Below are 25,612 nucleotides of genomic sequence, written 5' to 3' on the forward strand. Positions count from 1 at the left end.
ATAAGTCTTAGAAATATTTATAATTCAATTTTAGTTCATAAGACCCTACTTCTTATGAAATACAAATTATGTGGGCTAAAAGGTACTAAAACTATGCTAAACCAGTTTCTAGTACTACCAATTCTATTAGAAGAGGAAACCTGAGTTTTTAAACATATTTAGGATAGTTTTAAGTTATTTATCTTAAACAGAAATAAAAATATGATTGACTGACCACCACCAATTAGTATTCAGAAAATTGCTAGCCTGATCAAAATTAATTAATAAATTAATTGGAACAGCCCAGTGTTTTTCTGTTACGTTTTCTTTTCATTGTGGTGTGTTTTGATATAAATGGTAGTAAGGATAGTGAAGTTGGGCCCTTTGCTAGGAAGACTAGTTGCTTGCTTTTGGATGATGTAAAAGAGAAAACCTGCTCTTGGGAGAGAGAACTGGGTTCAGTTCTGGCTTAAGCAATTACTAACTGGGTGGGGCTTGAGCAAGTTACTTCACTTCCCTGAACCTCATTTTCCTTACTAGAAACAGATAAATGATAGAATAAATGCAAAAATTAAATGAGGTAAACATGAAGCCCCCAGCATAGTTCCTGACAGAGTAGCCCTTATAATCATGTTGGTTCCTGCCTCTTCTTTCCCAGATTCTATACAAAGAAGCTCAATATTCAAAATGTGTCTTTAAGCTTCAGTTTTAAAACTTGGGTCTCTATGTTGTCTCTAATAAGATTAAAATAATCCCGTGATACAATTGGAAGAGCATCATGTCTGTACTTGCTGCAATTTTTATACCTGAAATACTTTGCAGCATCTTCAGTTCAAGGCCTAGAAAATGGAGACAGATCAGATGAGAGAAAGACAGAAATTCCAGAATCCTCAATGTGAAGAAAACAGGAGGAATCTTCTCCTCCCAAAACTTTCCTTCCTTTACCCCTAAGACTTTCTAGTTTTCTGCATAAAGGACACAATTTAGTCATATCGATGAGAAAACTGAATGCAGGCCAACTCCTTTATATATAAGGAGTTCAGCAACCCATTATTCCTTGCTATTTTTTACTTTTTGTTATTTCTTAAATCTCAAAAAAAATAATATTCAATTAATTTTAAGTCCTCTACCATAAACACATATTAATATCTTACAGTATGATACAGAATGTAGCTTCCTATAGCTATGTATGATTCAGAACATTAACCCCTTCATTTTTCAAACAGTGGGAAAATAGGGTTAATATTTTTGTCTTTTCTTTTCTGCATATAGGTGCCCAAGCCTGTTATGTTCCAACAATACAATAAGGCCACATAATCTTAAATAATAAAATATGAAAAGACTCTTCTCTGATTTTTTCCATACAGTCTGTCAGTCTTATTAAAATACCCCAAATATCATAAAAATATACAGAATCAACTTGAAAATTTAAAAATAAAGACAAAACAAAAAAACGGAGGGGGAGGGGCATTTTGTTTAAGGCCAGTATCACTTAGGATTTCTTGCTCTCACACAATACCCATAATGAAATCATAAAAATAAAATCAATGTGAATTTATTAGCATTTCAAAATATTAATCTTCCCTATCATCTTAAAACAAATTGATAAAATGGTATCAAACAGTGAGCTTAAATTTAACCTGTTTACTATGAGAATTATATAAACATTCCATGACTCAAATAAGGAAGTGTATTTCAGGTCCAGAAATATTAACTTAAAGTGTTAGTTTTTACTATAAAGCATTGGTAAGTAGACATTTCCTAATATATACTAAGACTGAAGAATTTACATAGTATAGGATAATGTAATTGCATACCACATGATTTTCTTATTGAAGAATTGTAAGAGAATAATAATAAAAAGCTAGATAGAGATGGTAAAAATAAAATGTGTTCACGAAAATACATATAAGACCACAGGGCCTTATGATACTTAGAAGACTAAGACAATAAATATATCATCTCTCTATGCATTTTTCAGGAACATAAAAGTCACCTCTGACCTGTATCAGGCGCAGGCTATCCATTTTAGGCTACATTTCTCTACCATACTAGCTCTGTCATCTACACTGAGCCTGGAAATACTTAATAAGATCAAAGCTGTTGCTCCCCCTCTCCCCCAGTGTAGAACAAAGAGAAATGTTGTAATAGAGTGATCTGTGCTCTCAAAAGAATAAAATCTAAACTCAATTTGAGTTATAGTCTCTCTTCAAGGGTCCCGTATAATTAATTTTACTGAACTCTCTCTCTCTCTCTCTCACACACCCCACCACCACCACCACCGCCTTCAAACAGACGATTTTGCTTAAAATTGAACATAAAAGAAAAATATTTTCACATTTGAAAGACAGTTGCCAAGGAAATATATATACAGATCAAATAATTTCACTTATATGATCCCATCAAAATCTACCTCTCACATTTTCAAAAGCTCTACCTATACCGGCAGTGTGAGCACATACTTTTTAATGTGTTTAAGTATGGATAGTTTGGTTTGATTATACTCTATTAAGAAATATTACCCAAAAGTTAACAAAAGTTAACCAAATGCTAATAGAGTTCAAAAAGAGGCCTTACCGAAGCAATCAGAGAATGAAGAAGTGCTTTTCATTAATTCTCACACGCCCTGGTTAGAAACATAGAGGATGGGGCAAAAGTGGGTTTACAGTTGTTGAGTATGTGAAAGTTTATTCTTGCATTATTATTTGTCAATTATTGTATTATTTTCGCACAAACAACTGTTAAACTACTTTTACCTCCATCCTGTATGCTACTTTAAAATATTCAAGTGGTAGGAAGGGCAGGGACAAATGTAGCTGGATTTTTATACCTATTTTGGGAAATGTGATTAAATTTCCTCTAAAATTTCACACATTAACATAAAAAAAGTCTCTACTCCTAACCAACCCCCAGCCCACCACCAAAACACTAAAGTTATGTAAGTATTAAATGAGACACCTGAGGGAAAACTTTCTTGGGGAATGACTGAGGAGAAAAATACTGAATTCCTGACACAAACCCAAGATTGTTATTCATTAATATAACATTTTTATAATATTTAACAATTATCTTACAAAGATAACTCCCTCTTATCGTCTCTTCCAGAGAAGTTCACTGTTTTTTTAGAATATACAAAATCCTTGATTTAAAGATATTTTTGCAGAAACATACTAAATAATTTATACTAATAATGAAAGAATAGAAAAGCCTTACTTAGCAACACAGGAAAGTATTATTTTAAAACATCTAACCATGTGCTGTAAATCCACCAGAAATACATTTTTTGGGAAATATATAAATGCATTCTTTGAAAAATAGTGATTTATTTTATGAATCTGCACAGGGTTAAAATTCTAGTTTGATTGGAAACAGATGGTATCCCAGTAAAGTCAGGCTCTGGACCTGAAACTCCAAACAGGAAATACGGCCCTCACTAGCTGACTGCTTTCCTAATCATTCCCAGAGCTTCATACTTGTTATTTTTATGAATATCCAATATGACTTTCATCTTTGCCTTCTATCTAGAAAGCATTAAAGAATCTTCTCTGTATATATGTGTGTACTTTATATATATACATTATATGCTTACAACATAGTAAAACATTAAAACAAAAGTACTTTCAAACTCATTGCTAGTAAAGAAATCAGGCATTAAAAATAATAATTCAAAAGTTCAAGTTTATTTTCTATACTATTTAAATATAAAATCCAACAACTATTGAGTAACTGTCAAAGGCACAACTTTACTGACACTACTTGCAAAAGAAATACACAATCAAAATGTATAGTAGAAAATTATAAAACAAAACCTCACAGATTTTAGTAAAAAGCAGTTAATCTACACTGTTTTCCATTAAACAAGCCAGTCAGAAGCTATATGAACAAAGAAAAAAGACTTACCGTTTTCCCATTGTAGTAATACATCGAAGAATTGCTGCCCATTCCAGGAACAGGATAAGCACAATACATGTTGGTTTTGAAAATGTTACTCTTTGCAGTTAATGCACAGAGATTCTCTCCAAGACATACATCCACACAGCTAGAGTTAAGTCTTCAGGACTATGCATCCACACATGGATCTACTCAAAAGGAACTTATGCAAAACAGGACTGAACCAACTCACAGAGCAGAGAGGGAGGGTTTATGCCGCAAGTAACCTCTTTCAATTTCTATTAAGTCCTTGCATTGTGGAGAATAGCGATAAGATGAAGTTTATGGTATATATAAAAAAAATACATGTCACAAATGCTAAAAAATAAAAAGGCAAAGTTTCCTAAAAATAAATATCCCAAGGAATTATTAATTTTTCCATACATGTGAGATTATCTATCTATTTCAAAGAAAGGCAAACGGAGAGATCTGCTCCTCTGTTTTCAGTTTTAATTAAAGTAGAGCACTTGTGGCTGGGGAACCTCGCCTGCCACACCTCTAGCAACATTACCATCTGGCAGGTCTAAAGTTGCTTCCAACTTTGATAAACACATGATCAAGCAATCAGAAACTGGAAACACTGAATCATATGTAACAAGAGGGACCTAGGCAGTTAAACCTTGTACAAAATCACTTCCTGGAGAAAGCGGACCTGTAAGTACCTCTTAACTAGGCAGAACAAACAATGATTTAAAAAACAAAACAAACAAACAAAAAAACATAGAAGTATTATTGAAAAAGAAGGGTAAGGAGCATATTTCATGGAAATATTCAGTCCAAAAAATAGATTTTCAGTTATAAAGCTCCTTAAGTTCCTCATTCATTATACCAATTAAAAGTTTATAATGGGCTGCACTCTTCTAGAACATCTAATATGTATTAAGCAATTCAGTAATAGAAAAAAACAAACAAGGTTTGTATTCCCTTATAAAAAAGTGAAAAGCCAATGTGTATAACAGAATGTACACTCTGGCTGATAACCTAAAAAAGGTTTATTTTAACTCTTTCCTCCTTCTAAGTTAACTATTGTTTATATATTTATATTTTAATGTTAATGCTTAAATTTCTTAAAAAAACAAATAATCAGTGTTCGAATTTCATAGATTTCAAAAATTCATTATATTTAGAAGTCAAAAGGTTTTAGACATTATCTGCAAATCCGTATTTCTCACACACAAACACATTCTGTTATTTAAAAAATGGTATGGATAATTTTTTAGAATATCAACTTTTCTCTGATATGCTCCTATCAAAGCTTCTTTGTACTATCGCTTCTCTCTTGTAGGTTCTAACAGTACTGTGTTAATCAAGAGAGCTCAAAGGCTGCAAATTGGGGTACATTACTTTTGATACCTTTGATGAAGCAGAACTCCAACTTAGAAATATTTTATGAGGAACCCCACATTCTTATGAAACATATTGATCAAATTATAGCAATAAAACCAAGTCAGACAATAAGGCCAGCTAACTTCAATATTTTAAAAGCTGATGGTATTGGAATAACAATAAAACCTCCCAACACTTTCCAGATATAGAAAAGACTAAGCAGCAGCTGCAAAAGAACATCACTGTACAGCAGACTATTAAAATGCCAGTCTGCAGAGTGGTCTGTAACTTCCTCCCTCCTGGGAGACCACAAAGACCCATTTCAATCCTTAGAGAACTGTGTAAAAAGCTCTGATTTACAATTAACAATGCCATGCCTTAAAACCATTCAAGTAAATTTTAGTCTTTCATAGACACAGTCATTTTCTAACAGAACAGCTACTCTTAAAAAAAGGAAAATCAACCATCTAAAATGAAATTTCCTTTTTTCTTAATGATTAATTTAAAAACACACACCTTACTTTTGAATAGAAATTGAAGCAGGATGGGGGGAGGGTAGCTACAAAGCACTGACAATACTTCAACATTTCCCCCCTACAATCATTATTCCAAACTGAGAAAACTTTATATAGGCTAAAAAAAAAAAAAAAAAAAAAAAAAAAAAATCCACCTACAGTCGTCAGGCTCCTTTCTCTGGGGTTAGCCAGGAAAGAGAGAGTACTATGTTATCTGATAAAACAAAAGCATAATGTAAGTCCAACTACACAATCTTGGCTATTAAAAGCACAACAAAAATTTTAGTACTTTTTCATTCATTCTTTTAGGCAGCTAGCTGATATTCTAAAAGGAATAAACAAATATTCAAGTAAAAAAAGAAATTCAGATTAAAGTCAGACAACATAATCTTTTACTGTTCTAAAGCAGTTTATTAAATAATCAGGTAAGGTTTGCAGTTAAACCTGAAACCTGAATGTGAAATATAATAGTTTCTAAACAAAGTTGAGTAATTAAAAGCTTTTGTTTCTACTCTTCATTTCTCTTCTCAAAAACACAGATACAAAATCCATATATGTGTATTTAAGATTCCTCCCTCCAAATACATAGTACATTCACTAGGTATACACAGTTTACTAATTAGGAGTGTGTCTAGAAACAGGGGTGGTGGTAGTAAGGTAGATCTACCTAAATATGACATTAAACTCATTCCTCAAAAATAATAAATCACACAAAAAACAACTGGTAGTAATCTAAATAAAATGTTCCGATATTTTACTTGTACATTATGGTAAGGCCTTCTAAGTTTGTTGCTCCAAAATACCTTTTTGAAATTACCTTACCTAAAAGAAACTAAAATTGGTTGGTGTAGATAGTAATTTTCTTTATCGCAGTTACGAATTACCTTCTATGATAAAATCGTCTTCTCTTCCTCAAAAATATTTTTTGAAATAATTTAATCTATATAACAGCTGCAGCACAATTTTTTTTCTCTTATGGAGAATCATATTACAGGAAAAAATGTATATCGACGGATCAAGTGCTACTCTAGTCAATGCAGTTGTTTAATCTTTGACTTTTTTTTTTTTCCTTAAGGAACATGTCAAGGGTTAATCCTGTGACTTTGTCTGACAAAACGAGTCAGCTGGAGCCAGGGCCACTTTTTAAACCTGATTTCAGACAGACACACAGTATGCAGGAGCTCTGAATTGTCATGCACTTTTTATCCTGAATTGTTTCCATCCACAATTCTAAGTAACCATTTGTGTTATTCTAAGATTATGTGATCTGACTCAACAGTCACACCACCTAGTCCAAAATCTAAAAAAAAAAAAAAAATCACCAAGTTTCATAGCCAAATGGGATACTATATACAAGGGCAAAATGATTCATGAAAATGTCAGAGAAAACTAAAAAAATAAAAAAGACTTGGAGCCACACATTTTTTTTTATTTTATTTTTTTTTAACAAACTGATGATTCTTTGTTTGAGAATTACTGGATTTCACTGATTTTCAAATATGCTTACCCTCTTCAGTGGTTCAGGATGTGATGTTTATTGCCATTCTAACAGCCATCAAGTATAGACATACGGTAGATTAGAGAAAACTATGAAGTGCTTTGCCTAAGCAATTTCCTGCTTTACTGAAGATTAAGAAAAGATGTTTTCAAGTCTACTGGGTAGGGGCTCCCTGGCTACTTCAGTTTATATTCCAGGTTCCTATGCAAAAATTTTACTTTTCCTTATTTTTCTGTTGATTGGGACACAACCTGAGGCTACGCCCCCCGCCTGGTGGGGCTTGACAGGGGACCTCAGGCCCTACCCCTCCCCCCCCCCCCCACATCCAGCAGGGTTTTATGGGGGACCTCAGGGCGGGGGACCTGAGGCCATGTCCCCACCCCAGCAACAGGCCAGAGACCTGAGGCCGTACCTCCCGCCATGCGGGGTTTGACAGAGGACCTCAAGGTGTGCCTCCTGCCCGGGCCAGGGCCGCAAAACGTGAGGCTGTGCCCCCAGCCTGACGGAGCTTGACAGCGATGGGGCCAGCCAGGTCTGGATCTAGCCCAATGGGGGTGGGGCTGGCCGGTTCTGGATCTTGCATGAAGAAAAATTTGTTCTAATTGTGCCTTATATGTGAGTACCTAAATCTTAGCCAAACCAATAATCAGAGTTATACTGAATGATATTACAGATTGGTCTGAGTACTGGTATACAACTTATTTCAATATATTAACACACACATAAACATACACTTCTCAGAGCAGAGTAAAAACATGTGCTAAAGTTCACAAATAATATCACTTGTCCAAGACAAAGAACATCAGATTTATTATCTATTTTCAAAAATCTCTAGTCTAACTTGGGTTTTAGAAATGCTAAATGATTAACAAATTAGAAAATACATTACCTGTATAATCAATGGAAACAATCAACTAATTAAATTGCATTTATAGGGCAAAAGAATACCTGTTTAACTCCCCTTTTGACAACCAAGACTATAATGATGATGAGTAAAACAACCATATCTCCTGGAGGAGAAAGCAAATCTCTTTCTGAGGTAAATTAATAGTATCGTTATGACATCAACACTAACAGAAATGACAGGTCATATAAAACTTCTAAAAGGCTATCATTAGACACTCCTTTCAAATAAGAGAACTGTAATTCCTGAAAATATGTAAAACCCAAAGCAAATTGCATGCTTTTTTTTTTAATTTAAATCACAAACTGTAACAAAGCATATTTCTTTGAAATATTTAAGGGGGAGGGTTTCCCCCCTCCATAATAATTCCTGCATCTCTTGGCTGTCCATTTCTTTTCCCACAGGAATCGCAGTTTGTCGTTTCTCATTTACCACTTGAAATCATGGTAAAAGAACCAGTATGTTGCAACTTGATAATTTCCCTGCAGATGGCTCTATAATCTCAGTCTGCCTAACAGTATCTGCACAAGTTGAAAAAAAAAAAAAAAAAAAAAAAAGAATGAAGAGGACACCCAGGTTTTTAAATTCCTTATAGCTAGCACTTCTGAAGAGCTTCCAAGACTGGGTAAAGCTTTGCACTATTGACTCATTAGGCAACCTAACAACAACAAAAAGTGTAAGCAAATAAATCTATTTAGCAAATTATCTGTACAAGGTAAACAATTTGCTCCTGGGTTGAGTTAGCTCTCCCTTAGAAAAGTGCCAGCTGTCTTTTTCTTTCTTTCTTTCTTTCTTTTTTCTTCTTTTTCTGACCCATGCCATTTTTTTTTTCATCTGACCTGGAAAGAGCCAGGTCCTTTATGAAAAATGAAATGGTACCAAGATATTCTATTCTATTTTAAAATTATTTTTTAAGAACATCTGCATCTTAGCCTAGAGCTAAGAACCTGCAATCTGAAGAGCTACATGACATGTTATTTCTGGTCCAAAATCTATGGTTTGTTTCAGTAAAAATTTTTGTTAGTGGCAGTAATTTTTTAAATACTTCATACCTTTAATTAATAAGTCTATCATCTTCTTCATATTTGTAACAATCAAATAACAAAGCACAGTTAATTTTAGTTATATGTATTGGAAGAAATCACATAGATCCTGAATTTATGAAAAGAACTATCTTAAAGTATGTCTTTTTTTTTTTTAATATCTTTTTATTGATTTCAGTGAGGAAGGTGGAGGGAGAGAAAGATAGAAACATCAATGATGAGAGGGAATCATTGATTGGCTGCCTACTGCACACCCCCTACTGGGGATCGAGCCCGCAACCCAGGTATGTGCCCTTGACCAGAATCAAACCCGGGACCCTTCAGTCCCCAAGCCGACGCTCTATCCACTGAGCCAAACCAGCAATGGGTAAAATATGGTTTCTTACTGTTATTTCTGGTGATCACTCTCAACAAAAGCCAAAAAATATTTCATTTTGAAAACACATTGAAGACAGGTATATTAGGCAGGGGGAGATAGGAGATGGTGTCAGTTAAACAAGGCAAAACAAAAATAAAGTTTGACTATTGTTTGATATGCTGCACCAATGAAGGCAATATACCACTCTAACGATCAGTGGCATATACCAGACAGATTGGGAAACAGACGGGAAACTTTGAAAAAGGAATCTGTTAAGCTACTTCTTCTGTATCTACATCGTGTCTACACAGTAGGGCAGAAGTATTGTCTTGCTACCACTCATCTGAACTCTGTCATGTGAGAGAGGCTGCTCAGGTTCCAAAGGCTGTGATGTCATAATGAGAAAGAGCACTGGACTTGGAGTCAGTCAGGAGACATAGGAATCTGGATTTCACCTGCACCTTTTAGGAGGCATGAGAGTTTAGGCTAGGTCTTGAAATTTCCTGAGTCTAAGTTTCCAGTTCTGCAAAATATAGGCATTAAAATAAACTAGGCCAAAGATTTCCTAGCCATCTCACTGCCAATAAAACCTTTTATTATCTACTCCACCCCAAAACACTGAATTTCTATTTTGAAAGGTTTTGGTCTTCCAAACTCCTTTTTACTGAGTTATAATGAGTATTTTTCCCTTCTTAAAAAACCATATAACTTCCATTCAGAACTTCTGATTAAAGGAAAATGAAGCATTGCCATGCGAAGTTGAAATAATTCTAATACAAGAAACTTGTTGTTTTAACCAGCACGGGCAATTTTATTTCAATCAATTACACAATTTGATAGGTATACTGAAATATTTTCTATCTTGTCATATTACTGTTTTTGAAGACCCAGGCTGTGACTCACTAGCATACATCATAGCTAGTGTCCACAGCAACCTTAAACTACCTATATACATTGAGTGGCCAAATATTTATAATCTCTGAATGCATGATAATCTGGCCACTGTGTGTGTGTGTGTGTGTGTGTGTGTGTGTGTGTGTGTGTGTGTGTGTATGTGTATTAGAGGCCCGGTGCATAAATTCGTGCATGGGTGGGGTCCGGCCAGCCTGGCCAGGGGGAGGGGACATGGGCAGTTGGCCGGCCCGCCTGCTGGTTGAACTCCTTGTGCAGGGGATAATTTGCATATTAACCTTTTATTATATAGGATATACAGTGAGTGGCCAGACTATTATGCATTCAGAGATCATAATAATCTGGCAACTCAGTGTATATAAAAGGCTAATATGCAAAGTGCCCCCTCGGGGAGTTCTACCAAGAGACTGGGAGTTTGATCACTTGCTATGACATGTGCTGATCACTAGGGGGTGATGCAGAAAATGGCAGGTGACCAGTGGTGGTGGTGAGGCACTGAAGAAGCAATGGAAGAAGGAGGTGGGGAGGCAGGGGAACCATGCGGTGGCGGCATATGGGTGGCAAATGAAGGAGGAGGTGGGGAGGTAGGGAGGTGGGTCATTAAATGGGCATCTAAAAGGCTAATATGCAAAGTGTCCCCATGGGAGTTTGACCAGGCGTTCGATCACTAGCTATAACGTGTACTAACCACCAGGGGGCAGTGTGGAATGAAGGAAGGCCCTGGACAGCAGCTGGAAGGCCCCAATTGGCCCTGATCATTGGCCAGGCTAGGGACCCTACCCATGCACAAATTTTGTGCACTAGGCCTCTAATATTTTATAATCATCTCTGCAAGTGGCATAATTAAAAGCCTAAAGCCTCACATGAAAGGCTGATACAAAAGAGAATCCAAAAACATAATTATAACTTCTCAATTTTAAGCTAAGAATCCAAATGCCTTATATTCTTTATATTAGCAAATAAAGTATTTTCATAAAGGATTAGTAATATACTTCGATTACCTAGTAATAGTTTCGTTTAAAACTAAAATCTTTTAAAAGAATTTTCTAGTGTCTAGAACAAAATAGTGAGAAAAGAGAGGAAAAGGTTGCTATCTTACAATAGATAAATAACAACTCTTACTGAACTTTGCTCTTGTTCAATTCATTTGACAACTTTTGTTTCTCACTAATGTGCAATTTTATCTACAAGTTGTATATATTATGTTTAACATAGCATCATATGGAAATGAAGTATTTTTGGCTATGTCCTTCAAATAAACATGAAAGCCTCTACAGAGATGCCTGTTTTATACTTTTAGCAAGCAACGAAGAGCTAAGGAGGCAAAAGGGAGCCCATCTTAATTAAGTAGGCTGTGGCTCCTCACTGTACAGAAGTTGGCCCTGTGATGTGTTTCTTTGTGCCTTTAGGCTGGATAATTTAGTAGATCAGTAAAAGAGATTGTTAAGCAAACTATAAACAAAGGTGGCTGTAATGAATATGTAGGTTGGAAAGTTTACAGGGAACAATAGGTATGGGATCTTGAGGACACCTGTTGTCCTGCACTGGTTATTTCAGACTTAAATGATTGATGCATAAAAAAAGTTCAGACTGTGCTACTACTGTTGAAACTGGAATAAAGAGTATGTAATTGTAAGAATACAACTATCAAATGATAAAACTTCACATGGAAAATCAAATGCACGTTTTCCTGGTTCTAATATATCTGAGGGTAAGACTATAATGTATAAATGGGAAGAATTTCAGTAATTTTAGCCACTGAAAAGACTTTTACTTTCATGATGAGAAAATTGGAGTTTTCCCCCTGCCCTAATATGCTTTTATAAAGTTTAAGCATGCTAAAGGTTTTATAATACAGAATCTATATTGGTTCTATAGAATCTATATTGGTTCAAATATACTGTAGTTCTTCCTGAAGGATATTGAGTTCAGATAATGCAAGATGCTCTTTATACTTTGAGTCAGGAAGAAAGAACTATGACTGCATTGCTAATCATGTGAGTTTGTTCATTTATTCAACAAATGTTCAGTGGACATCTATTATGCAACTAGGTGGTGGAACTAAAGCAATAAGCAAAATAAAATCCCTGCCTTAAATTTCTCCTGGGTGAGACAAATAATAAACTAATTATATAGTATTCTAGTGGCCAAGTGCACAAATTTTGTGCACTTGGGGGAGGGGGTTTCCCGGACTGGCTGTTTGGGAGCCACAGTGTGGGAGCCCCATGACCCATCCAGGGCTCCTCGATGGATTGCCCCAAAGAAGTAGGCCAGAGCCAGGGGTCCTGCCTCCTCGCTGCACGGAGCTGCGGGACCCTCAGGCCTCGCTGTGCGGACACCCCCACCAGGCCCCGCCCTCCTGCGCCTGCTGCGCACGCAGCCTGCTGATGTCATTACACGTGAGGGAGTCCTGACCATTTGCATATTACCCTTTTATTAGTGTAGATCAGTTGATAATATGTTATGGAGAAAAATGCAGGAGGAAGGAGAAGGGCAGTGATGGGGGGAACATTGTTGCCATTTTATATAGAATGGTCAGAGTCCCAGGAATAAAATGATATGTCATCAAAGAGAAAAGTATGTGATAAAACTAGGTATGTGGCTACTAAGGGATGTGTGCTCTGGCAGAAAATATATGCAAATCTTTAAGGAGCAGTAGAGAGGGCAGAACAGCTAGAAGGGTAAATTAGTGGCAGATATAGTTTGAGAGGTAGCAGGAGATAAATAAGAAAGTTTTTGAAAGCCATGTTATGAATTTTAGGATTACAGTGATAACAGACACTACTGGAGGATTTTGAGATGAAGAATGATACCATATGACTTAGATTTTAAAAGGATCTTCCTGTGTTAAAAAAAAGACTGAAGGAAAACTGGGAGAGTAGTTGGGTAGATGTTGCCATAATTCATTCAGCAAAGAGATAATGGTGGTTTGGACAACAGGTAGTGACAAATGATCAAAATTTTGAAGATAATTTTAGTATGAGAAATTCAGTATGGGAAGATAACTACGATTTCCCTTTTCTGTCAATGAAAGCATAACTTTTTTTTCCCTTTAGGTAAAGGTTTCCTGTATTCTGGTTTTCCATACTCTTCTGTCCTGTGAGAATTACATGTTATTTTAATGTTAGCAACTAGGTCAACCTAGTGCACTTCAAAGTAGTGGCCAAATTACCTATAATTTACAATTCCCTCCAAAGTTACTCCCATTATTATGTATGACTAGAAGTTAACTGCATAATTAAGGGAGGGGCGAATAGAACAAATAATTCAGTTTCTTATACAAACAAAACAAGTTAATTTTTGATGATTTGAACAGTCAGAAAAGGAGGAAGCTTGAAAGTACAATGTGAAGCAGGAAGTCATTAACAGATGATGTTCCCTATTATAGATAACATAAAATAATAGCGTCATAGTACTTATTTTTATTCTTTTAATTTAATTCAAATAGCATTTCCTGGGTACTCCACTATGTGCTCATAGGGCAACAATTATGCAACAGAAAATTACTTAAAAGTTACTTTTTGCCCAAGGCTAATGCTATCTTTTGACTATAAGCATCTCGAAGGCAGGGAACAAGGCCCTTGCTTTATTCACATTTAAGTCCCTAAAGCCTAAAAGAATTATTTATTCACACTAAATACATAATATATATTTACTGACTTTTACGGAATGGATTCACATTTCTCTCACTGGAAATCTAATAAATGAGGCCAACTATAGTAGTAAAAAGTTTCTAATTCTCATATTGCTGTTTTCTGAAATTAATAAATATCTTTGGTGATGTTGGAGAAGATACTGATAACTTGATTTCAAATAACATCAAGTTTTATAGTTAAAAAATTATTAAGCATAACAGGAAACTTGAGTTTTATTACTTAATTATTAAGTTAATTTTTAAAAATACTAGCCATCATATGGGGATCCAAGATGGCTGCGCCCAGGTGACCACCTAACCGCAGCAGCACACAACAATTTCAATAAAATACAACTAAAATATAAAACGGACATTGCCCAGAACTACAGGAAGGTTGACTGACTGGAAGTTCTACAGCGAGAAGTAAGGAGAAAACCAGAAGGAGGCGCGGAGGAGCTGGAAAAGCCCAAGGTACGGAGACGCGGCGCGCGGAGAGGACGGAGCTGGAGAGGAGGGAGGCGGAGTGCCTGGCAGGCGTTCCCTAGCTGAAAGGAGATAAAACTCCGACTGTGCTGGGCCCCCGACTGCTCTGAACCCCAGTTCTAGGCCAGACCCCGGGGACTCAGGCTCAGCCATAGGGAGCTGGGCTGTAAGGTGGAACCCCGGGGAAGCAGAGAAAGGAGGTCCCGGAGGCGCGCACACTGCCCCCAGAGAAGGGACGGTCGGCTGTGCCGCGGGATTGCCCTGACGGGAAGGAGACTGGGGCTCCAGACTGCTGTGAACGCCACCTCCAACTCCACTTCCAACTGAACTGAACCCCAATACCGGGCTCATTGTGGGAGAGCATAGACTGTTTGGCAGCAGGCGAAAATCGAGGGCACCTTTCTCTCAGAGGCGCCGGCAGCGAGCACTGAAGGACCCGCATAGGGCGGGGCTGACGGAAGCCAAAGCTGCAGGCTCCACCCTGAAACCCCGTTCCATCTGTAACTGCGAAATGCGACAACAAAATAGATCACAAACGAAAGAAATGGAGGACAAAAAGCATCTGGATATAGAGTTCAAATCTACGCTTATAAGGTTTTTCAAGAATTTCCTAGAAAAGATGGATAAGGCCTATGAGGATATGAAAAGAGATCAACTAGAATTAATAAGGAGTCAACAAGAAATGATAAGGGATCAACAAGAAATAAAGAATACATTGTCTGAAATAAAAAATATTTTACAGAGTCCTAAAAACAGAAGGGAAGATCGCAAGAATCAAGTCAAAGATTTGGAACATAAAGAGCCAGAAGACATTCCTCCACAGAAGCTAGAAGGCAAGAGAATCCAGAAAATTGAAGATAATGTAAGAAACCTCTGGGACAACTTCAAGCGAACCAACATCAGAATTATGGGGGTCCCAGAAGATGAGAGAGAGCAAGATATCAAAAACATACTGAAAGAAATAGTGACAGAAAACTTCCCCCACCTGGTGAAAGAATTAGACTTACAAGTCCAGGAAGCGCACAGAACTCCAAACAAAAGGAATCCAAAGAGGACCACACCGAGACACATCATTATTAAAATTCCAAGAGCAAAAGATAAAGAGAGAATATTAAAAGAAGCAAGAGCAAAGAAGGTAGTAACTTATAAAGGAGCACCTATACGATTGTCAGCTGATTTCTCAACAGAAACCATGCAGGCCAGAAGGGAATGGCAAGAAATATTCAAGGTGATGAATAGCAAGAACCTACAGCCAAAAATAATCTATCCAGCAAAGCTATCACTCAGAATCGAAGGCCAGATAAAGAGCTTCACTAATAAAAAAAAGCTAAAGGAGTTCATCACCACCAAACCAGAATTATATGAATTGCTGAAGGGGGTTCTTTCAGAAGAGAAAGTAAACAAAGATAAAAATTATGAACAACAAATACGTAATTATCAACAAGTGAATCTAAAAACCAAGGAAATTAAAAAAATCTGATGAACAATATTAACTGTTGAATATAATAGAATCAGAGGTATGGAAGGGGAGTGAACTGACGATTCTTGGGGAAAAGGGGAGAGGGGGGCGTGGGAAGAGACTGAACACAAATTGAGCACCTATGGATGAGGACAATGGGGAGAGGGGAAAGGGCAGAGCGTGGGGTGGGAACCTGGTGGAGGAGAGCAATGGTGGGGGGGGGGGGGGAAGGAACATTTGTAATAATATGAAAAATAAAAACTTATTAAAAAAAAAAAATAAATAAAAATAAAAATACTAGCCATCATATAAAGCTAAAAAGGGAACTAAATAGCAACCATAAGTATTCACTTAAATTTATAAAGAAAAAGTGAATTTTCTAGTCAGAAGGTGAAGATTCTTTTAAGTTTTATTTAGAGCACATGTGTCAAACACAAGGCCCGCGGGCCAAATCCAGCCCGCCAGGCCTTGCAATGTGGCCCGCACTGCGCTGTCATCACTGCACTCCGCTGTCAGTTTATGACATTGTCAGTTTATGACTGTTCAGTAAACCATTCGGCCCGCGATTTAGGCTGGATTTTAGATTTTGGCCCCTTCTCTGATTGAGTTCGACACCCCTAATTTAGAGAGAAACATGCCACATTTTTCAACAGAATCAATTTCACAATCATACTTGGGTTGGAAATGATTTTCAAGCTGCTAGGAGCTATCTTTTAGTTTTAAGTTCTATGAAAAAATAGACCAATCACCCTCTTTTATCCTGGCCCAGCTATTTATATAAAATTATAGTAGAGCTATTTATACTAAAGTCAAATTATTTAAATACTCAACCCCAATTATTTCAAATACACATTTACTAATACATCTATTCATGGCCTGATCCCCCCAACTGCCCTCCCCTGCAGGCCCGGTCACTTCCAACTGTCCTCCCCTGCAGGCCCGGTCACTTCCAACTGCCCTCCCCTGCAGGCTGGTCCCTTCCCAACTGCCCTCCCCTGCAGGCTGGTCCCTTCCCAACTGCCCTCCCCTGCAGGCTGGTCCCTTCCCAACTGCCCTCCCCTGCAGGCTGGTCCCTTCCCAACTGCCCTCCCCTGCAGGCTGGTCTCTTCCCAACTGCCCTCCCCTGCAGGCTGGTCCCTTCCCAACTGCCCTCCCCTGCAGGCTGGTCCCTTCCCAACTGCCCTCCCCTGCAGGCTGGTCCCTTCCCAACTGCCCTCCCCTGCAGGCTGGTCCCTTCCCAACTGCCCTCCCCTACTGGCCATCCTGTGACGTGGGGGCGGCCATCTCGCAACACAAGGGCATGAGGATCAATTTGCATATCACCTCTTTATTATATAAGATAGATTACACTTCTCAAAATTAGATATCATACAAGTAAAACAAATGACTTTTCAAAGTAAAATCAAACAAAGGGAGTATCAGTGATGGGAAATTTTATGTCAGCACATTACTCAGGATGTTTTGCCTTCCCTAACTTTGAATAAAATCAGGAGCCCCAAAACAACCCCAGTAATAAAATTTAAATTTTCATAATTAATTCCTTCTTTCCTTGAAAAAATAACCCAAAATTTCATTTGGAAAAACAAAACAAAACAAAAACTTCACATTTCTACTGATGTTGAAAATCCTGAGGATGGGCTTAAATTCTAAAAAGCATTTACAGAATTCAACCACATACACTTTAAAAACCATACAAGTTTTTACACACACACACACACACACACGGTCTTATCCTATATTTGGTTTGTGAAGTCTCAACAAGTTGAAAAACTAGTAGCTGAAGAGTTCAATAAACCTTAAAAGCCAGCTCTGATATTCAGCTATGTTCCTTTTTCTTTAAAAAGAGGTCAGAAAATAATAATTATCACTCTACAACTACTTCACATCAGTACAAACAATTGGATACACAGGACTCACTGGTCACTTTTCCTTCAGCTTTTTTACTTGAATTAGATCAAAGACATCACTGGCTTGTCACAAAAATGAACATCTTATAACTATGAATTAAAAGCTTATTATATGCAATGATACAATTCTGGCACTGTTCTGAACAGTGGTTACTGTCAGCATAAACAGTGGCTGTTTCTTCTTACTTATGTATGAAGAAAATCTTTCACTCACTGACCAAATTGAATATAAGTTTGGAATGAATTGTAGGACCATTCCCTTTATACACTAAAATTTTTCTGCTAGTCTGACCTATAAGGTCAGAGAAAGAATTGACCACTGTGGAAATTTTATATCATGGTAGTCTTCAGATAGGGACAGCTTATCTAACCACCAGAAATAAGAAACTCTAAAGTACCTACAGTTGTTGTGTATCCTCTATGTTTGTCTGCCATTGTAGCTAAGCAAAAACCTATTCCAACTTATGTTCAAGAACTAAAGGGTTCATTCATGAAGTTCTACTGAAGCTGGAACTGAGAGTAAATACTGTTTATTGTGCAATTACTAAGATTATTCTAGTCTTAAAGGCCTAATAACACACTTATTAATCTTAAAGGCCTACTGACACACTGTAATCTTAACTTCCTAGTCACTTCCATAGGCTATATCCTTTGAGAATACTCTATTTGATGCTCAACTTGCTGTTTTCATGGATAAAGTGGAAGTAACAGTTTTTCTATAGTTCTAACTCTTGACCTTTCCTTACTGATTCAGTTAGCCAGTACTCTTAGAAATTTTTTTTATTGCATTTATTGAGGTGACATCCTATATAATAAAAGACTAATATGCAAATCGACTGAATAGCAGAATGACAGGTTGCTATGACATGCATGACCACCAGGGGGCAGATGCTTAATGCAGAGGAGCTGCCCCCTGGTGGTTAGTGCAATCCCCCTGCTCAGCCAGAAGCTGGGCTCACAGCTGGCAAGCACAGCGGTGGTGGTGGGAGCCGCTCCTGCCTCCACTGCAGGCAAGTGGTAAGGCATGAGGGGTCCCAGAATGCGAGGGCCCCCAGACTGCGAGAAGGATTTCTGATCCCCCACCCCACACTTGAGAGAGAGAGAGAGAGAGAGAGAGAGAGCAGGCTTTTCCCATTTGGAGACCCCTCCCCAGGGGAGTTTATACATGCTTCCAATAAACTTCTACATTTTTATTTAAAACCTTTTAGTCCACAAATTTATTCTTCAAACTTTGTGGGACATGAACCCACAAGGGGTGTTTGTGCCCCCAACTCCAGTATCAAAACTGACAATCTTTTGGTGCCTGGGACACCACCCAACCAACAGAGCCACACTGGTAGTTTTTCACATTATTTCTACCAGCTCCAGAAAGTATTTGTCATTTCTTTGCTATTAAAAAAAAAATCTTATGTTAGCCAATCTCAGGATTTAATATTCTAACTTTTTCTATTTAATAGTCTTACCAATTCTATTTAGTCTGCATATGAAAATTCTGGCTCATTTGACATGGTTTAGTGGTCTTTGTGGTAATACCTCAGGATATCTTCTTAGTTATCTCAAGGAGTGCCCCTGTTATTTCAAATTTAATACTAAAAATGACTCAAAATTCATATTAATTAAAAAAACAAGCCATTTCCGCTCATGGCCGAATAACTCAATTGGTTTGAGTGTCTTCCGGATATGCCAAAGTTGCAGGTTCAATCCCTAGGTAAGGGCACATATAAGAATCAGCCAATCCTATATAATAAAAGGGTATTATGCAAATTGACCCTAAAAGTGGACGGACCAGGAACGACTTGTAGCTATGACATGTACTGACCAAGAGGGGGCAGATGCTCAACACAGGAGCTGCCCCCTGGTGATAAGTGCACTCCCACAGGAGGAGCACTGCTCAACCAGAAGCCAGGCTCATGTCTGGTGAGTGCAGTGGTGGTGGCAGGAGCCTCTCCCACCTCCACTGTAGCGGGCAGTAAGGAGAGATGGGTCCTGGACTGCAAGAACCCTGGACTGCAAGAGGGATGGCTGACTGCCGGCTTAGGCCTGATCCTCAGGGCCTACAAGAGGGAGCAGGCCAGGCTGAGGGACCTCTCTCCCCCAGCCACCCCAGTGCATGAATTTCATGCACCAGGCCTCTAGTAAATGCATAAATAAGTGTAACAACAAATAGATTTCTCTCTCTCTCCTTCCCATCTCCTCCCTTCTTCTTTTTCTTCTCTCTCTAAGTCAATAAATTTTAATAAAAGCCACTTCCAATTAAATAAATGTTTTGGGAAAATGGAAAGCATAATTTCTTAAACTGTAGCCAATTACCAATCCAAAAGATACAGACCTCTGTACCTGTCTGTAACAAAGCAAGAAAAGGTGAAATCTAGGCTGCTTTGATTCATCTCAAAAACAGTTAAGTAACTTACAGGGGGTGAGGGAGAAAGAATTAGGAAAATATATTTTTCTTAATGGCTGGGATGGTAAAATATACTCTGAGAGTTTAACTGAAAAGCAAAGAAATTATCTGATAAGCTGTAATGGTTTTTGTGGGAAAATATATACACACTTAAAAACAGGACAAAGGACAGAATAACATTCGATAAAGAAAACAAATAGATTCTGTTATCAGCCTATTTATAGGGCTGCAAACTAGTTATTTTCAAATGACTGAAACATGCCATTTTGATGCACTGCCAGGATATGATGTTCAAAAGCTATAATATAACCAGAATATAACTTCAGAAATTTGTCTAAAGGCATTCTAGAATTTGTCTAGGTGTTTAGTTTTAGGTGATAAAAACCCTGAAAATGTCTTGCTTCTTTCTTACTTCAGAATTCTGCATCGTCTGTAGCATATTTTAAAAATAGATATATGTTTGGAATTACTAATACCAAGTTAAAAACTAAAGAATAAGAAGCAAAGATACTTCTCTCCATCTGAGAAATGCTTCAGAGGCTCACAAGAATATTCAACCAATGATTAAAAGAAAGAAAGAAAGAAAGAAAAAAAGATTTTGATAGTTCAGAAAATAATAATTAGTATGAATTCTAGGCAGCAGAATTTGATTCAACACATTTTCCTTCCTTTCATAGGTTTCTTTTCTGAAAACGAATGCTTTTAAACAACAACAGCATCTTTCATATATCCTTTATATTTTCAAAAATTTCCTTGCTTTTCAACAAAATTTTGTAAATATGAGATGCTAAAGTTTCTTTGAATTTCAGACTTTAGTGGTAGGAACTAGCAAAAAATAAAGAATAGTTACTGAGTGTCTATTCTACACCTAGCACACAATGCCTTCAAACTACCATTTGAGATAAACATTAATTTTCCTTTTACAAATAAAAACTTGGTATTCAGATAATTTGAAAGCAACTTCTTCAAGGTTATAAAATAAAAAGAAGCTGAGGCCAGATAAAATCCATCATCTGCTTATCTGGAAGTCTGTGCTTTTTCTACATCAACCCTTTAGATTAGGGGTGTCGAACTCAATCAGAGAAGGGGCCAAAATCTAAAATCCAGCCTAAATCGCGGGCTGAATGGTTTACTGAACAGTCATAAACTGACAATGTCATAAACTGACAGCGGAGTGCAGTGATGACAGCGCAGTGCGGGCCACATTGCAAGGCTTGGCGGGCTGGATTTGGCCCGCGGGCCTTGTGTTTGACATATGTGCTTTAGATGGTGATAGGTCCTTAAACAACAAAACCAATAAAAAATAAATTTGACCAACAAAAACATAATTGGAAGAATAAACTATGTTTTAAATTCAATATATGAAACAGGATATTTTATGAGTAAAACCAAGATACATAATACATATTAGCATTCAAATAAAAAGAAAATGGTCTTTGACTTAAATTAGGTTGTAATTGGCTCTATGTGTGATCTTCGGCAAGTTCCTGAGTATCTCTGAGTCTGATTTCTTTATTTGTAAGAAGAGTATATTAGTTATCATAGATTTATGTGACCAAGACTAAACATTGAGATGACAAAGGATAGTGGCTACAAATCCTCACCTGATAAGTCCTGCACTTCTAACAGAGTGACACTGAGTCTGTAAAGGATGCTAACAAATATATTATTGCAAATGTTTCAATTTTTCACAAATTACTAAGGAAAAAAACACAACTGCCTATAATCCCTACCCAGTGCTTCAAAATTTCCTTAACTGTTATATCTTAGTAAAAATCTCATATAGATGAAAAACAGCTAGTGTACAAAGAACAAAGACTAGAGTTGGTGGTTAGAGAAGTGGAGGGGAGATTCAGGAATCCTAAAGGAAAACACCCCACAAAGTCAAAATACTGCCCAAGCCTTTGGAAAGACTCGCAAGTAACCTTACTAACCACAACTGTTTCTATTATCTATTGGCCACAAGCATACTTTAGGCCTTTATCTAGGATAGATTGCCATGAGTGTTTATCCCCTTTCATATCTTGACTGGTTTTATGTATTCCCTAATCCTCTGGATCTGCTATAGGAAAAGTACAAAGGTTGTACTTGGTAAGAATCCAGTAATGCTGTACTTCTAGATGTGGCTTGGGCGTGTGTTTATTTTTTCACATCTCTATGCCTTTTTCACATGTTTGGCGTGTTTTCCTTCTTCTCTAACATGCATTGCTCCTCATCTTTCCAGACACAGCTCAAATGTCAACTCCTGAGGCCGTTAGTACTTCCCAAAGCAGGTTGGTTCTGCCTAACCATGTTTCCAGAACCCTAGGTATTCACCTTTACTTGTCTCATTGCAATGTAATTAATTTACAGACTGCTTGTTTCTCATACTAGATAGTAACTTCCCTGAAGGGTGTATGTTTACATTCTCAATGACTAAGCATCATTCTACTGTTTTTGCTATAAAGGTCTACCTTATTCAATACTTCAACCTATCTAGAGAAGCAAGTAGAAAAATTAAATGTGCTTAAGAATATCATCTCTTCATCAGTAGGAAGAAATTGATCCCCTCATGACTTAAAAAAAAAAAAATCCTCACTCGAGGATATGTTTATAAGTTTTATTAGAGAGGAGGGAGGGAGAACAGGGTGGGCGGGGGGTGGGAGGGGAAAGACAGAGGAGAGAGAGAGAGAGAGAGAGAGAGAGAGAGAGAGAGAGAGAGAGAGAGAGAGAGAGAGAGAGAGAGATACATCTATGTAAGAGAGAAACATTGATTAGCTGCCTCACATATGCACCCCAACCAGGGATCAAATCCACAACCTTTTGGTGTAGAGCATTATACTCCAATCAATAGTCACCCAGCCTGGGTGAATTTCTGGTTATGTATTGAGCATATCAGTTTTAAAACCTTTAGTAATTAGCATTTTCTGAAAGGAACTTCAGATTTCCCACTCTAAGGGATAACTTTATGATTGGTCATACAACCAACCAATCAATAACTGAGCCAGTAGATTTGAGCAAACATCAATCTCCTAATTTTACATACTGCTTTAATGATGTCAACACACCCTTATTGGGCCTTCATCCACAGAGAGAAGTTACCATTCCGTGGTTCTGCAGAGAGGAACAGAGGAACTGAGGTCTGTATTTATAATACCTAAATAACAATGCCATGGCTTACAAAAAGAAAAGGCCTCCCACCAATGCTCTATGGTCAGATTATGTAGTTTATCGGTGCCTTGCCTGTAGTAAATTACCCTGCCTATTATTTATTTTTTGAGTGGTACTAACTGTTAGGTCTGATCAAATAATCGAAGCAATACCCTCTCCCCTGAGAAACTGACTTTTAGACTATTTCCCAACCGACATTCCCTTTCACTTAAACCACATTCCATTTGCTAAAGCCAGTAACTTTCCCTTCTGGACTTGCCCAGGATCCTCTGTCATCTTAACACACTTGGCTTTTCCACGGAGGACCTGACAAAGCACCTTATCTTTTATTTTAACACTGCCTGGCCACAATATAAATTAGACAATGATTCACATTGGCCTGAGAATGGAACTTGCGATTTTAACATTCTCTGGGACTTAGACCATTTCTGTCACCACAATGGGAAATGCTCAGAGATCCCCTATCACTAACTCTTTCACAGTGTCTTTAGTAAAGGTAACCTCTGTATTTTACAGATTAAAGATAGAGTGGATAAGCATCAAACCTTAAAATCTGAGATGTTACTGTCAAGTTTCTCGTTTAGTTTGGGAAGTATAATATCTAAGTGATCATGAAACAAAATATACATAGCCCATTTTCATTTTTATACTCATTTAAAAATAAATCACACAATTAAATTACAAATATTTCAGGAAAAAAACATTCAAATAGAAAACCATGTCTTTAAATCCCATTGTTTTAGACACTGAAAAGATAAATAGCATTAACTGTGTTCTCAGAAGTGTATATTTTGGTATTATTTACCAAGATATCTGTTTTTAAAGATTTTAGAAATGTATTTCTTTTAAAAACCTGAGATTTCAACATAGAATCCAATCTAAAATACACTTTCAATAATTAAAAGGCATTTATTATCTACAATATATATCCTAATGATAGCATTCAATATGTGTAAATACTATTTTCAGCATGGTTTCAAAGTCGTATTATCAGGTTTGAAGTTGATGTTAAATACAGAACTAAAAATACTGAATTCTATTCTGTTCTGTAAAACTCTCAAATAAATCCCAAATAAGGTAGCTAGTGATACAATATATAAGTAGGCTTGAGTTGTGAAATTTCCTAATGGTTCTCAAAGGAATCAAGGTTTTGTCAGGATTTCTCCATTTCTGAAGCGCCTCCTGAACAGCTGAGACAATATGGTGAATGCTGTTAAAATTAGGAATGCTAGTGACCTCCAGTATCTATTCTCCTTCCAGGCTGTTCTGTCCATTTTGCCCTTTGGTTTAAAAATGAAAGAACTATGAAACACTAAAAATAAGGTGTTTTTTAAAACTGACCTAACATTAAGAAGAAATAGATGAATTCTATATGTACTAATGTGTTTTTTCCCCCTTACCTGTTTAATTCTACTAAATATTGATAATTCAACTTTTACTATTCTTATAGAATTGTAACAACAAATTACAAGAAAATTGCCCAGTTACATATTTTAGCAATTCTGTCAGTTTTAAATATGATTTCTGTTAATCTAGCAGAAATCATGTGTTCTATGGTTGAACCACCTATCGCTGCATAGTACACAACTGTTAAAATGTAAATTGCCCAACTATTTTTAGCTGCTGCTGAAAAAAAATGTCTGTCTTCCGGAATAATGATTTGAGGCATTGTGTTCATTTTGTTTATCAAGCAGCTATTCAGCCTCTAGTGGGCCCAAGTGCTTGCGCAAGCAAAAGCTTTTAAGAATGCCTGCAGCTGCAATCCAACCTTACAGGTAGGCTGCAGGTTCAGAGCGCAGCTGCCCAAGGCTGCATAAAACTCAGATCCATCTGGAACTCATTTTCAAAGAGGATTTCAAATTTGAGTTTTCATGTATCACATGGAAGAGAAGGCGGGAGAAGAACACAGGAAAGAAGGAAAGCAAACAACCAAAAGATTCTATCTCTACTTCAGCCTCAGTAAAATATGAAAAGCTCAAACCCATGCTGCTCCTTCTAGATTACGACTTGCCAAGCCGGATATTCCATTCTGCGCATACTTCGATGAGCGGTGACTCATCCAGCAGCACCTGCGCCCGTGTGTTAAGTACTGCCAAATAAAAGCCCAACATCC

The 25,612-nt window shown here is 37.2% G+C and overlaps 3 protein-coding genes across 9 annotated transcripts in view; 1 reads left to right on the forward strand and 2 right to left on the reverse strand.

Annotated features, from left to right (window-relative positions):
• The window catches only part of CGNL1 (cingulin like 1), a 526,252-nt gene that overhangs the window by 271,932 nt on the left and 228,708 nt on the right, over nucleotides 1-25,612 (reverse strand). The window lies entirely within an intron of this gene.
• Nucleotides 1-25,612, forward strand: part of LOC311619811 (histone-lysine N-methyltransferase SETMAR-like) — a 136,466-nt gene that overhangs the window by 102,120 nt on the left and 8,734 nt on the right. The window lies entirely within an intron of this gene.
• TCF12 (transcription factor 12) overlaps nucleotides 1-25,612 on the reverse strand; it is a 310,815-nt gene that overhangs the window by 56,535 nt on the left and 228,668 nt on the right. For 2 of the 7 annotated variants that reach the window (XM_084877305.1, XM_084877304.1), the window contains exon 1: nucleotides 3,880-4,045. The exons of the other annotated variants lie outside the window; for them this stretch is intronic. In XM_084877305.1, the coding sequence (XP_084733431.1) occupies nucleotides 3,880-3,948 (69 nt within the window). In that variant the 5' untranslated portion in view covers nucleotides 3,949-4,045. Of the gene's footprint in view, nucleotides 1-3,879; nucleotides 4,046-25,612 lie in introns of those variants that run through there. 7 annotated transcript variants of the gene reach the window in all.

The sequence above is a fragment of the Pipistrellus hanaki genome (assembly GCF_964339955.1).
Source record: "Pipistrellus hanaki genome assembly, chromosome: 1".
Lineage (NCBI taxonomy): Eukaryota > Metazoa > Chordata > Mammalia > Chiroptera > Vespertilionidae > Pipistrellus > Pipistrellus hanaki.